We start from the raw sequence: 13,294 nt of genomic DNA, 5'->3' as shown, positions 1-13,294 counted from the left end.
TTTGACAGTTCCCAGGTTTGCTCTGAAATGCCTTGCTTTAAAAGGCAAAAAGCAGGAGAAGCCTTTGCCTTGGACTCTTGTGTGCCCTAGTGTGTGTGGTATTTCAAGCTTGTGATCGTTCTTTCCTCCAGGACAGCAGCTATCATTTCAATCTGTTCTGCAGACCTCTCATCTGACACTTTTGTTTATTGCACCACTGATTGTATCCCGTTGATCTATGCTGTTGAAACTTGAATCGACACAGTACAGGGACACAAACGCTGCGGCTATTTTTTTTCCTTGAATGTTGTCTGACGTCAATTAATGCTGGAACTTCATGTAACCGGATAACATTCATTCTTCATGTTTTATGTAATGAAGTCCACACAGCTTGGCCTCATATATTCTCATATTAACTGTCCACCCTGCAGTGAGTTCAACATGCAAGCAGCCTGTGTAATCAGATTGTGGATGAGTGTGATTAGTGTTCCACGCTCACATATGGCTCTAATAAAGAGACTGCAAATCTATCTATTGACATCACTGTTCATGCAGTACACACTAATTGTCCACAGTGATCTGGACCTTGATTTTGTCTTTGCAAAATAAAGGATATGTTAAATATACAAATAAAGTACAATAGTACAATGCATAATACTGAAATCTCTGTCTCCATGATAACATTTCAACCAAAACAAAGCAAAGTAAAATATTCATTTTGATTATGTTCTGCAATAGAACAGTAGAACTCTTGAGGAATTCTTGATTTTTGGTCACACTGGCATCAGTTTGTCATTATCTTCTACAATACAGTGATGCTGGATACTGCCTCGACCTTACGTCAGACACAATGTAGTGTGTTGAGGCTTTGTTAAGGTGTGTCAAGGTTCAGTGTAATGTTGTCAAAACATGTTTTTACTATCTGGGGGAGCAGCTGAACTTTCCAGTCTACATTCATGTTGGGATAATTTGCAGTTGACCAACAACAGACATAAGGGTCACTCATTACCCGACAGGCTTGTAGAATTTAGGTTTACGTTATGATGTGTCTTTTTGATGCTTGATAATACTACCGCTACTATTACTGACAACAACAATAGATTATAACAAAAACACGTACTGGAGCTGAAGCTCCATCCTTTTATCTGGCATGCAGGTGGAAAAAATGTAAAAGTAAAAAAAAAAAAAAAATTAAAAAAAAAAAAAAATTAAAAAAAAAAAAAAATTACTAACAAAGCCAAACAAAAGCAGAGCCAAAAACACTAAACTTGAGTAATAGAGACACATGTGAGTATGAAATAAAACTATACACAACCTGTAAAACTGCTTTTCTATAAAAGGTTTTAAGCAGAGATTTAAAAAACAACAGACTCATCCTCTCCCCCTCTCTGGCAGATTGCTTCAAAGCCTAGAGGCTTTGACTGCAGAAACCTGGTCACTCTTAGTTTCAAGCCTTGCTCTGAGGATCACTAGAAGGGACAAGACTATTGAGTTACACCAATTAAAGTACATGTTTTATTTTTAAAATGAGATCACCAAGAGGAAACATAGTGATGGAAAACAACAAGAGGCCTAGGATCAAGCCTTGGGCAGAGCCATAAGTGAAGGGCACCTGGGGCAGACGAAGAAACCTTAAAAATCCAAACAAATAATATTAGTTACATGAATTTGTATAGATAATGTAGCTCAACCCAACCCCAATCCTGATTCAAGAATACTGTTATCAGAGTATCAAAAAGGAGCACAAACAGGAGCAAAACAAATTGATTCTCAGTTCATTGCGAGACAGTGCTTCATTGACGACGACTATTAACCAGTTTCTCACTGTTCAAGACCTGTACCTTATTCAAGCCTATCAGTTTAAAACCTATAGAGGTGTAAGATTCTGGATCCAATGAAATTCTGTGTTTCTTGTGTCTTTTCCCCATCCTGCTAACTAGACTACAGGACTTAATAGCCTTAAATTATAGTGGTTGCTGTAGAGCGCACCAATATAGGATTGTTTATGTTGTCTGAAGTCATTTCAGGCGCTGCAAATTGAGGACTATTTGCTAGACCAGGGTGACCAGAGTCACCTTTTATGGACTTGCACCCCCTGGTCTGGATTCTAGCTGCCTGTGTGGCTTAGATTCCCTCTAGATTTACAGTCACTTCAAAGAATATTGCTATGTTCAGCATGAAGTGTTTGCAACCTAAATAATGGCCTGACAGGCATGTATTTGCCATACCTTTATTTTGGAAAAATATTGTTGGAAGCCATACTTAAACATTTCTATACAACTGTTCATCAGGTTGTGTTTACATCAGTTAGAAGTCTTATCTGTGACAGAAAAATTTTGGCCAAAAAGTGCAAAGCTTTTAGTGTATTAGTAATATGAGCCCCAAATTTATTCGCTCTGGTTGACACAAGTTTATAATATAAGTTTTCTACTCTAAACTATTGCTTAATAAATTCATATAACTGATTGTAAGCTGACAATAATGAGACATCTTCCATCCCTTCTAACCTCATTAAAAACTGTCTTTAAAGATGTGCCTGAGTCAGAGGATTTGACACTCCACCGCTATTGTTTTGCCTCTTCATGTTGCTCTTGCAGTGGCCTTTTTTTTTTCTTTTTTTTTTTTTTTTCTTTTTTTACCATTTCCTGGTGTCTGAGTAAAGGACAAACATAGAGTGCCTCTTGTCTTGATTGATGAACTAAAGTTAGGTCTGTGCAGTGTCTTGCAGAAGTCCATGAGCCAAAAAAATGAGCTATTAGCCATTAGTCCTTTTGTTTTGCTTACTGTCATTAGAACATATTCGCTAAATTCTTGTGGATAGATAAGAGACCCTGATTTGTAATTTCCTCGTGAGACATCTTGTTTTTTATGTGCTTAATTTCTTAAGGACAATAGTCGCCTCGCACACAAGAAAAGAAAGAACATTTCCTCCAGGTGCTATAGACAGACCCACTCGAAGAACAAACAATTGTAAATACTGTAATACACAAGCTGTCCCATTGTCTGGTGTGAATCCCTTAGCTTCCTGTAGTTCGATAACTTAGACAAATTGGCCAAAGGAATCGACCACAGGTGTTTTGTTTGACCCATATTTCCTAGTGTGCTTTGGCATTGTATAGATTTAAGATTGAGCTGAAGAGCAGCCTGCGGTGGATTCCAAACTGTTTGAAATAAACTATTGAGGCAGAAGCTATCTTTGTTCCAGGCTCAGGCAGACATTGTCCAACACCTCTCACGTGTTTGGGCTTTTGGCCCTACTGTAGATTTAATCCATAGCATTTGTACACACAGCTTAGAGAACCTGGGATGTGTAAGCAGCAGGATAGCCATGGGTAGAGATAGCAAAACAGCTCAAATAAATTCATTTAAAAAAGTGACTGTGTTGAATTGTTTTTCTGATGTTTTCTATTCAACAAAAATGTCCTGTATTTGCATAGGTCTAGGTAATTGTTAAGCTGATGAACATTCAGGGGTTTTCCTTAAGAGAATATTGGGTGGCTTCTGCTGCCTGAGTCAGCAATAATCAAACCTATTTTGGGGGTCACAGATACTGTAGCCTTGTGGAAGACGCATATCATGTTACTGCAACATCCCTTTAAATCCTGTTGGGGATCTTTGCCCCACACACACACACACACACACACACACACACACACACACACACACGCACACCCTTTTTTCTGTCTATTTCCTCTCTGTTTTATCAAAAATTGGGGCACACTGCAGCCAAAATTTTAAAATGAAAATAATGTTGTAAGGAATGTTGTATTAAATGTGTTACTGACAACTTTAACTGCAGCAGCATTCCTTAAAGGTTCATGGTAGGTGAAAATCACTTTTAAACTGGTAAAAGCATAAAATACCTTTTTTGGACTTGTAGTTGCAGAAAAAGTCCAGGTGCAACTAATAACATTAACAATTACCCCGTAAGCTTTGTGAGTGAGGCAGCATGCATAATTTCATGGTACCTGGAACTGGCAAAACCTATTATTAATGTTAATTAATAACCACACCTTAAATTAACCACACCAGTGCTTTTCCAGCTATGATGTGTCAAGAAGTCTGCTGTGTTGTCTGAGTATATAATGTTAGCATGTTGTCATGGCTAGAGTTTGCATATTATATAACTATTGGGAATGCTGATGTTTAGCATGCAACAATTAGCATATTAGCATGCTGCTAACATTAGCAGGTAATCATGCTCACAGTTAGCATGCTCTTTCCAGTGGTTCGCAACTAGAGTCTAATGGAGGGAGAGTATGTAGTTGGATGTCAGTTGGCTTTTTCCAGAAATGCCATACTATGATTTGCTGAACTCTGACCAGTGTAAACCAGAACAATGTAGTTTACCATAATTACTTTTTAAATCAAATTTACTAAACAATTTGTAATATCACTTTGAGCTATGGTGAATTGTAATGCATGTTCCTCATTAGTTTTAAAAACTGAGATTACTCATTAATTAAAATAACAATAGTTACAGCTCTTTGTTGTAGCCATCTTGTAGCAGATACAGATTCTCAGTACAGAGCTCAGCTCTGGTGTAGCTCAGTTTATTGTTCCCTATAGAGTCCCAGATATCTGCCAAAGCTAATGACATTGCTCCTCAGTATACTGGTCATAGCTGCAGTCTTAAAATACCCTTGCTGCATTCTGTCATGTTTCCCTAGGGGACTGTCATGGGTCAGAGATCCCACCTCAGGGAATCTCCTCACTGTTTGGAAATAGATTTGGTTTGCTGTGTTTTTACTGTTGCGCAGGAGCGTAGCGGAGGGTGGACTTCCACCACATTTATCCACCTCTCAAAATCTGAAATTGTTTTAATTCAGATCCAGGAGCATTTATTTAGTTTTATGCAAAGTTTACATGGATGCATGTGCTCTCTCAGTGCAGAGTCACACATGTTAGTGCTCTGCTGAGTTTTGGCTAGTCAGTGGTTAGGTTAGGTCTTTATATTTATATAATCTACCATGTATTAAAGAGGTTAACAGCAATAAGATTAAATTAATCTCAATTTATTTCTTGTTCCAAGCTCTCCCATAGGCTTTTTGTAACATTTTCACCAATACTACAGATGTATATTTACACACTATGTTACATATTGTATTGGCAATACCACAGAATTTGTGGTAGAAACCAAATGTCAATATCTTTTATTTCTGCAAAAGCCCAAGCAAATCAATCTTGTTGCTAATATAAAGCTAACTTGCTTATTTGCAGAAGGGCTTAATTAAGAATGACATTGCATTACATTACTTTTTATTACTAGTACTTAAGCTGAAAAAGCTAAATACCATCATATATCTTGATATACAACAATCAGCTTTTTCATTGGTAATGCCATAGTATTTCTTCTCTCTTTATTTGTCTTAGCTATGACTTGCACACAGATGATTAAATATAGTTTGCTTTGTTGGCACATCTTAATTTATGATACCTGCTTCCCTGGTAGAATAGGGTTTGATGCTCAACAGGATGTAACAGACTGGTGACAGACAGGATGTTTGCAAAGTGGTTAACTATGTGCACTGCATCAGGCCTACTTTTCAAGACGGCTGATATGGTGTTAACTTTTAACAAAGTATTTCTATATGTAAAGTATATCTATATTATTTCTATAATAAAGATGACAAGTAATTGTACGTACAAGTAATCTGAATGTTTTTCTTCTGTAAAATGTGTTTACTTGGTAGATCTTGGAAACATTCATTATAATTATAAGCATTCTGCCTTGTTTTATATTCACTGCTTTAAATGATTTTTATATTTCATATTTGCTTTTAGAGCTTGGAATGGCACAGCGAAAGTTTGCCCAGTGCCTGGGAGAATTTCAGTTTGAGTACATCGGAGATGCAAAGACAGACGATGAGAAATGTATTGGTAAGTGTGGATTTGTCTCCTCACATGATGGAAACTAACCACTGGTTTTGTTGCCACCACGCAGACATGCACTGTAAATGTTTGTTTATGGTTCTCTCTCTACCAGCAAATTAAGGGCAGTTTGTGGTGTGCATCTGTGGTGGGAACAGCTGATAATCATAATAGCTCTGTGTGTGTAAGACAGAGAGTAAAACAGAAGGATTGGATTTATTATGTTTTTCTTTTGTTTTTTTTCCCTACAGATGAGTCTTTGCAAGAGTTCTCCGTATTCCTCAAAAACCTAGAAGACCAAAGAGAGCTGATGGTGAGAACAACCAGTCAGAACCTGTTTAAAAGCCAGGGAAAATACCTGTGTGTGTGTCTGTGTGTCTGTGTGTGCGTGTGTGTGTGTGTGTGTCTTTGTGTCTGTGTGTCTGTGTGTCTTTGTCCATGTGTGTGTGTATTGCACTTGAATTGTTTAACTGTCTGAATGCTTATTTCCACCCGGGCTACACCTATTACTGCCCATATTTGGTCCTTGCATCTATTAATGTCTGACTCTGTCATCCACCAGAGATCCGGACAGGCACTTGTAATATAATTTCCTCCAGCGTACAGTACAGACACAGCATCCAGTACACAGAGCAAACCAATTCCCTTGTGGGTGTATTAGCGTTGATCGTGTTTGAACAGTTCCTCCCCTTGTGCCTGTCTAAGGGTCACTGTCACAGCACCTGCCTGGGAGTGGCTACAGAAAGGACTGGAGCGCATATCCATATTATTACACCCAAGATTTAAATACCAAGACGGATTGCATAAGCTACTACCCGCAACAGATCCATCCAGCTCATTCAGACATACCACCACCAAACTAGCTTTTGCATCAGGCAATGTTTTTAAAGTTGCTTATTTATAAAGCACACAAATCACAAACAGAATATGAATATGAAGGAAGCTACAACATTTTTAAAGGACACCTTTTAAGTGTGACTGTGTTATAAACTGCTACCTTGAAGTTGTAAAGTGTTACACTATGTGTTATACTATGATGTTAGAGATGGAGCAGTGTCTCGTCCTGTGGTTTATTTGTGACCTCTCTAGATGTTAATGTGATAGATAACATGAATACATGTCAAATCTCCTCAGTTGAAGACTTATTTTAATTTAAGCATTAGGCTAAATGACCAGTGAAAGATTGTTAAAATTATTTTAAAAGAAATATATCTAAGCATTCCTTTTCTTTAGACAGGGATGCACATTTTACGGAGTTTGTGACTTTTTATAAACAGCCGTTCTCTTGTAATGTCTGTGTGCAGTGTCTGAGGTTAGGGAGTGGGCATCATTAGATGACTGTTTTAGCGCCAGGCTCAGACCATAATGGTGAAGACGCTGCTCAGCATAGTGGGATGACATCACAGTGCAAAGTACGGAAAAGTAGGGTGAGCTTACAGGCATAGACATGTCCTAGCATAGCAGGAACACTGGAGGAATGAAGAAAAATGCATTGACTTTATTAGTTATTGGAAGGCAAAGATAGTTTTAGTTAGATTATGTAATATAGTATATAAACACTAGCAGGGCATCAATCAAAAGGCAGCACCTCTAGAGGCCAAGAAACTGTATACAGCTGCCACTCTTCACTCGAAACAACAAATACTAAAGCCTGGAAATTTTGTGTCATATGAAATATTAATAGGTTCTGTCACTTAGTTGAGCAATTATTAGTTATGCTTTCTGTCTCTGCCTAGATGAGAAACATCACAGAAACTTTAATGAAACCCCTCGAGAAGTTCAGGAAAGACCATCTTGGTACAGTAAGGGTAATGTATTATGGTTTATTTCCTCTACCCGATGTGTTGTGTAACTCTTACTTACTTTTGAAAATTACATATTTTACAGGTGGCTGCTAATAGCATATGAACTGTACTACACACACTGCTTTGTCCCCATGAATAATCTAGTATTTTGTTCTCCAAATATGCTTCTCCTCCCACCACTGCACTTTCTTCAGGCGGAAAGAAAGAAGTATGAGAAAGAGACAGAGAAATACTACAGCTCTCTGGAAAAGCTTCTGAATATGTCAGCAAAGAAGAAGGAGCCACAGCTACAAGAGGTATTTATCCTTGTCTGAACTGTCTGAATATGTACAGATATGACAGAAACAAACAAAAAATGGGAACGGATTTTTTGTTTAGTTTGAGAATCCCTGTTTTGGTTTTTGCCTTTGGTGCCACGGGGAAGAGCCTCGCTGCAAAGCCTGTTGGACCATGTGAGTTTCCACTGACGTGCCTTGCAGCAACAGTTTTCCTGGCTGGTTTGGGAAGGAAATGTGTGCTCACTTGTACTGTACTACCAAGGTCAGCCCTGGTTGCTGTAGTTTGTGTGAAACATATGCTGCAGAAAACTGACATGTAAATTTTAAATTGTGGAGAATTTAGCAACCTTTCATGAAACAATGTTTCTGTCTTCTTGTCTTGGTTCCATGCAGCCATGTAAGGCTTACCCATACGTTGTATACACCGAGTAGAGAGGACACTTGAAACCTGTTGACATTATGAATGCAGGCTGCTCAGTGTGTTCTCAGTGACTCTTGTGGCACAAGGGTCTGTGGTACCAACACAGATTGCTGCCAGACCTGCATAATTAGACCCACTGATTTTTTTTCACAGCCACAAGAGTCATGAACTTCATCAACACTGCATCAGTTGTTTAGTCAGCTCAGCAAACAGTAGCATATATTATGAAAAGCAGTTCATGAACTTTGAAGATATATCACTTCTTACATTTCAAGATGCTTTACTAAAGTCTATTTACAGTAGGCCACACGGTAAATCTCAGTGGTATATACAGAATTCAGTTATTGTTACATTGCAAATGTTGGTTGTATACTGTTATGTGTTACATCTTATTCTGTGTTCCAAAAATTTTCAAGCATTGATACTTGGGAATTCTCAAATGTAGACTGTATTTCTGGGATGGAACAGGGGTTAATGCTGTGCCCTCACAGCAAGAAGGAATGACACCCACCGGCCTGATGGGGCTTTTCTGTGTGTGGATTTAGACGACTCTAAATTGCCCAGAGGTGTGAGTTTGAGTGCGTCCTCTGTCTATACATGTAACCCCTGTGAAACTATCCATGACCTTGCAAAGGACCTGCAGGTATAGATAATGGGTATAGCTAATGGATGGGTGGCTATATTATAAATTCTACTATTGCTAATTGTGTCCCTGAAGAGGTTTCCTTTTTATTTTTTTCAATTAAGGTTTTGTTTATTTGTATGTTTGTCTTGAAAACCAGGTGTTCACTACACTAGCAAAATGATGGACCCCACAAGTTTAGATTAAGGGCTGTACAAACGTGTGTTTACATTTTCCTTATCATGGTAAATGGACTTCACTTATAACGCTTTCCTAGTCCTATCAACCACTCAAAGCACTTTACACTACAAGCCACATACACCCATTAACCATGCATTCATACGGCACATTATCTATGCATACTGCTCTTTTCTATCACACACTCACACTGATGATACATCAAAGGCAATTCAGGGTTCAGTATCTTGTGCAAGGAAATGTTGACATGTGGATTGGAGGAGCCGAGAATCAAACCGCTGACCCTCCAATTACTGGATGACCCGCTCTACCTCCTGAGCCACAGATTTGGTGGTTGTGGCTTTGACTCTCAGAATTGAGAGTCAAAGGTTAGAAGGTGCCTTATGTTGTACAGCTCATACAATCCTCTGAGACAAACTTTTTATTTTGAAACTATATGAATAAACTTATCAGTTCTTGATTTACCAGCTGCAGTATGCCTTTAAGATTTTAATGCCATACCAAGAAGAACCTCTAGATTCCCAAATTGCACTGCAATATATTATGATTTTTCTTTGCTTCCATGCATCTGTCTGTCACTATAATCATCATGGTGTGTGTTCTCCGCCTCTTCAGGCAGACACCCAGGTGGAAACCATGAGGCAGCACTTTCAGGAGGAGTCCCTGGACTATGTGTGCAAACTGCAGGAGATCCAAGAGAGAAAGAAGTTTGAGTGTGTGGAGCCGGTGAGTGACTGACCTTCGAGGCATGTCAGCTGTGACGTGGCTGGATATAGGATATATCACATGGGTTTAAGTTTCTGTCTTACTCTGAAGTGACTAAACAATCCCATCATCATAATGTTACGTGGCCATAATGTCTTATCATGATTTTCTCTTTCACTTGCCAACCATTTGAAATAAGCATGTCTTATGTCTGGTTCTTCTTTTAGATGGTGGCCTTCTTTCAGACAGTCTTCACTTTTTATCACCAGGGCTTCGAGCTTGCCAAGGACTTTGATCATTATAAAAGAGCACTGCAGATCAATATTCAGAATGTAAGAAATATTAATGTTTTATTATTATATGTGTCATTTGGATGATTCTAACAATGACAAAAAATGTCTGTATAGTAATTGTATGTTCATGTTCTACTTTAAGAACAGAAAAAGTCTCATAATAATTTCCAGAATGAAAATTTAAAAAATTTGACCACTAAGTGCCAGAACATCTCCTAAATAAGAGGAACAAAAAACCTTGATGTTCTGTTTTCTTGTCAAGTTCTTATGGCTAACGTCTTAGAAAATTATTTCCTAGTTAACACAGTTACTGAAACTAAAACCAGAGCATCATGGACCATTGGAGTCATCTGTCTATCGGATGCAAGTCCAATATTTGCCTGCCTTTTTGTCTTGATTTGGCTACCAACTTCTGAGGAAAATATCTGGCTCTGCTTCATGTTGTATTTTCTTCAGCCACTTGTTAACTTTATAGCTTTTCCAATTTGGTTTCTCCTACTCTACAAGAGTTGCTGCCCCTGTTTCAGTCTTAGTTTTAGATTACTAATAACCATTCATCCAATTTCACAGAAACTGTGAAGGGATTTTCAAAGGAAGCTCAAGCCTCTCATTAGGGGGATCATCATACTTAACCACTGAATATCAGGAAGTGACTTCCTGGAATGTGCATTTGTTTCTTTTTCCTCCTAGACAAGGAATCGATTTGAGGGTGCGCGGTCAGAGGTGTATGAGCTGATGAAGAGGATCAGGGAGACACCCCAAGAATACAGACAGACCAGCCCCATTAGCTGTGAGGGCTACCTCTATGTACAGGAAAAACGTAAGACCTTTGTACGGTTTAAAAAAGTTTTACTATAGGCTTTCATATTCCACCCATTCATAACATACAGTGTAGCTGCTGTAAAAATGTGTAAATGAAATTTTTTTATTGCCTTGACTCTGACACACATCAGCATTGTGGAATAATCCTTCGTTAAACTGCTGACTGCTGTATATTCTTTCATAGTGCTCACTCACAACATTGTATGTGAGGAATAATGTCATGTTAATCTGAGAAATCCATCTTTTTTCCTGGACACTCAAAAGTAATTGTTATGATCCAAACAGTGTTGAATGCCTGTGTCACATCTGCGTCTTGTTTTTCTAGGGCCACCTCCCTTTGGTTCCAGTTGGGTCAAACGCTACTGCACATTTGTTAAAGAGCAGAAGATCCTGCACATGGTGACCTTTGACCACAGATCTGGAGGGAAAATTGTGAGTAGTCATGGCGCACAGCTTTTTATTATTTCAACCATGCACACTATGCAATCTTTCTTTTTTTTATTACTACAACATTCTGAATGGTAAGATTAATTCATTTAATATTATTTTTGTTTCCAGGGTGAGACTGAGTCTGTCACGCTCAAGTCCTGTGTTCGCAAAACAACTGACATGTTGGACAGGAGGTTCTGTTTAGACCTCGACATAACCGATCGGTACATTATCACCTCACACTGATTCTCAAACACTGTGATGAAGTTATGCTTCTAGGTGCAGGTATCCTTTTACAGTGTCAAAAGTGAGTGTCCATAGTGACCACGGAGAACACAGTCTGCTGTGATATTCCACATTAACAGTTAAAGATCTTAGATGCTAAAGATCTTAGCTCTACACACAATAGCTGTTTGTTGCTCTGTGTTCTGCAGAGGGCAGGGCAGCAGGATTTGTCTTGGAGGGCTGCCCTCACACATTTAGCTGGGAGGATTTGTCACACCCTGCTGTTCCCTCCTGTAATAGATATCTCATTTTGTCACACAACTTAACTCTGCCCTGCCCCTTTTCTGTAGTATTAATAGAAAAGCAATACCCCAGATTTAGGAATGAAATTCGAATCCACACATCCTTGACTGTGATGAGTAACTTGATATCCATCTGGCCCCCATGATTGTAGCTTTCATAAACCAGCTGCAATGAGTAATAGGGTTCATATCTGTACTTACTGAAAATCCAAGGTGCATGTGCCCTTGGCAGAGGGTGATTTTTGTTTCAAAGAATGCTGAGTACATTTGATGTTTTATATTGACACCAACATCACTAATGCATTAATGTACTGTACTCTAAGGCTTTGCCTATTGCTAATAGCATGGCTCTCTCCCAGGCCAGGGACGGTGCTCACAGTACAGGCTCTGTCAGAGGATGACCATAAGTTCTGGATGCAGGCCATGGGTGGGAAGGAACCTGTGAGTCAGCCGCCTCTACTATGTCATCATCTACCACTCACTCGGCTCATGTAGCCTCAGTGTATTCTGTTAAACTGCCATCTCTCTCTTTTAGTTTAATATACTTCCATATACCTGCATGTCACTGTAAAAGACAAGGATTAAGAATACTTGATTCACTTTTATAAACCTATAACCTGTGTTTGTTTTTGTTCTTTGTTTTAAACAGATTGGACACTACCTTGAGAGAACTTATTCTAAAGAAAGAGGAAGTAAGCATCTATCTGTATCAGACTTTGCGTCTATTAGAGGATATTATTTCATTGTCAGGAGCATAATGCTTCGCCACATTTTGAAAGTTTTTTTTTTTCTTCCACCTGCAGTTGATGCCCAGCTGGATGACGTGGGTATGAGTTTTGTGAAGAACTCCATCAGCGCCATAGAGACAAGAGGTGAGCTTCAGATATACAATTACTGAAAAGCTCAGTTTAGAGAATTACAAGGTGATTTATTTGCGTAAAATTAGCATGAGAATTTGTGGGTAGTAACAGGTAACATGGGTGCAGTGTCTCTATATGTACACAAGGTGGCAGACATGCTCCATCATTGAACCAAAAGGCTGACTGACAGGTACTGCAGACAGCTTGCACTGGGGATGATGAATGCCTTTCAGTGCGTAGCACTCAAGTTCTTATTAATTTGCTTCAGTCTTCACTTACTTATCTGACCTCTTTGAGTCAAAAAAATAATTTTTCTAGTTCCTCTCAACATGCCAAATCTTTCTTTATGGAAATAAAGAAATGTCTATCATACTGAACGGTTTGAGTTGCATTGGCATTTTCTTGCAACTGCTATATATCTTCTACATTCAGGACTGTCGGTATATACAGTATATGTAGTATAACTTTCTTTATGATTTCATTG

At 38.7% G+C, this 13,294-nt stretch overlaps 1 protein-coding gene across 1 annotated transcript in view; it reads left to right on the top strand.

The window, feature by feature from the left end:
- arhgap10 (Rho GTPase activating protein 10) overlaps positions 1-13,294 on the top strand; it is a 45,412-nt gene that overhangs the window by 6,114 nt on the left and 26,004 nt on the right. The window contains exons 2-13 of the mRNA XM_022738336.1: positions 5,764-5,859; positions 6,102-6,163; positions 7,587-7,658; positions 7,850-7,951; positions 9,790-9,900; positions 10,107-10,211; positions 10,863-10,992; positions 11,320-11,426; positions 11,553-11,647; positions 12,310-12,391; positions 12,600-12,642; positions 12,754-12,822. Coding sequence (XP_022594057.1) covers positions 5,764-5,859; positions 6,102-6,163; positions 7,587-7,658; positions 7,850-7,951; positions 9,790-9,900; positions 10,107-10,211; positions 10,863-10,992; positions 11,320-11,426; positions 11,553-11,647; positions 12,310-12,391; positions 12,600-12,642; positions 12,754-12,822 — 1,074 coding nt within the window. The remainder of the gene's footprint in view (positions 1-5,763; positions 5,860-6,101; positions 6,164-7,586; positions 7,659-7,849; positions 7,952-9,789; positions 9,901-10,106; positions 10,212-10,862; positions 10,993-11,319; positions 11,427-11,552; positions 11,648-12,309; positions 12,392-12,599; positions 12,643-12,753; positions 12,823-13,294) is intronic.

This window comes from Seriola dumerili, unplaced genomic scaffold (genome assembly GCF_002260705.1).
Source record: "Seriola dumerili isolate Sdu_G_001 unplaced genomic scaffold, Sdu_1.0 BDQW01000035.1, whole genome shotgun sequence".
NCBI lineage: Eukaryota > Metazoa > Chordata > Actinopteri > Carangiformes > Carangidae > Seriola > Seriola dumerili.
Note: the sequence above shows the minus strand (reverse complement) of the source record. Positions and strands in the feature narration are given on the sequence as shown.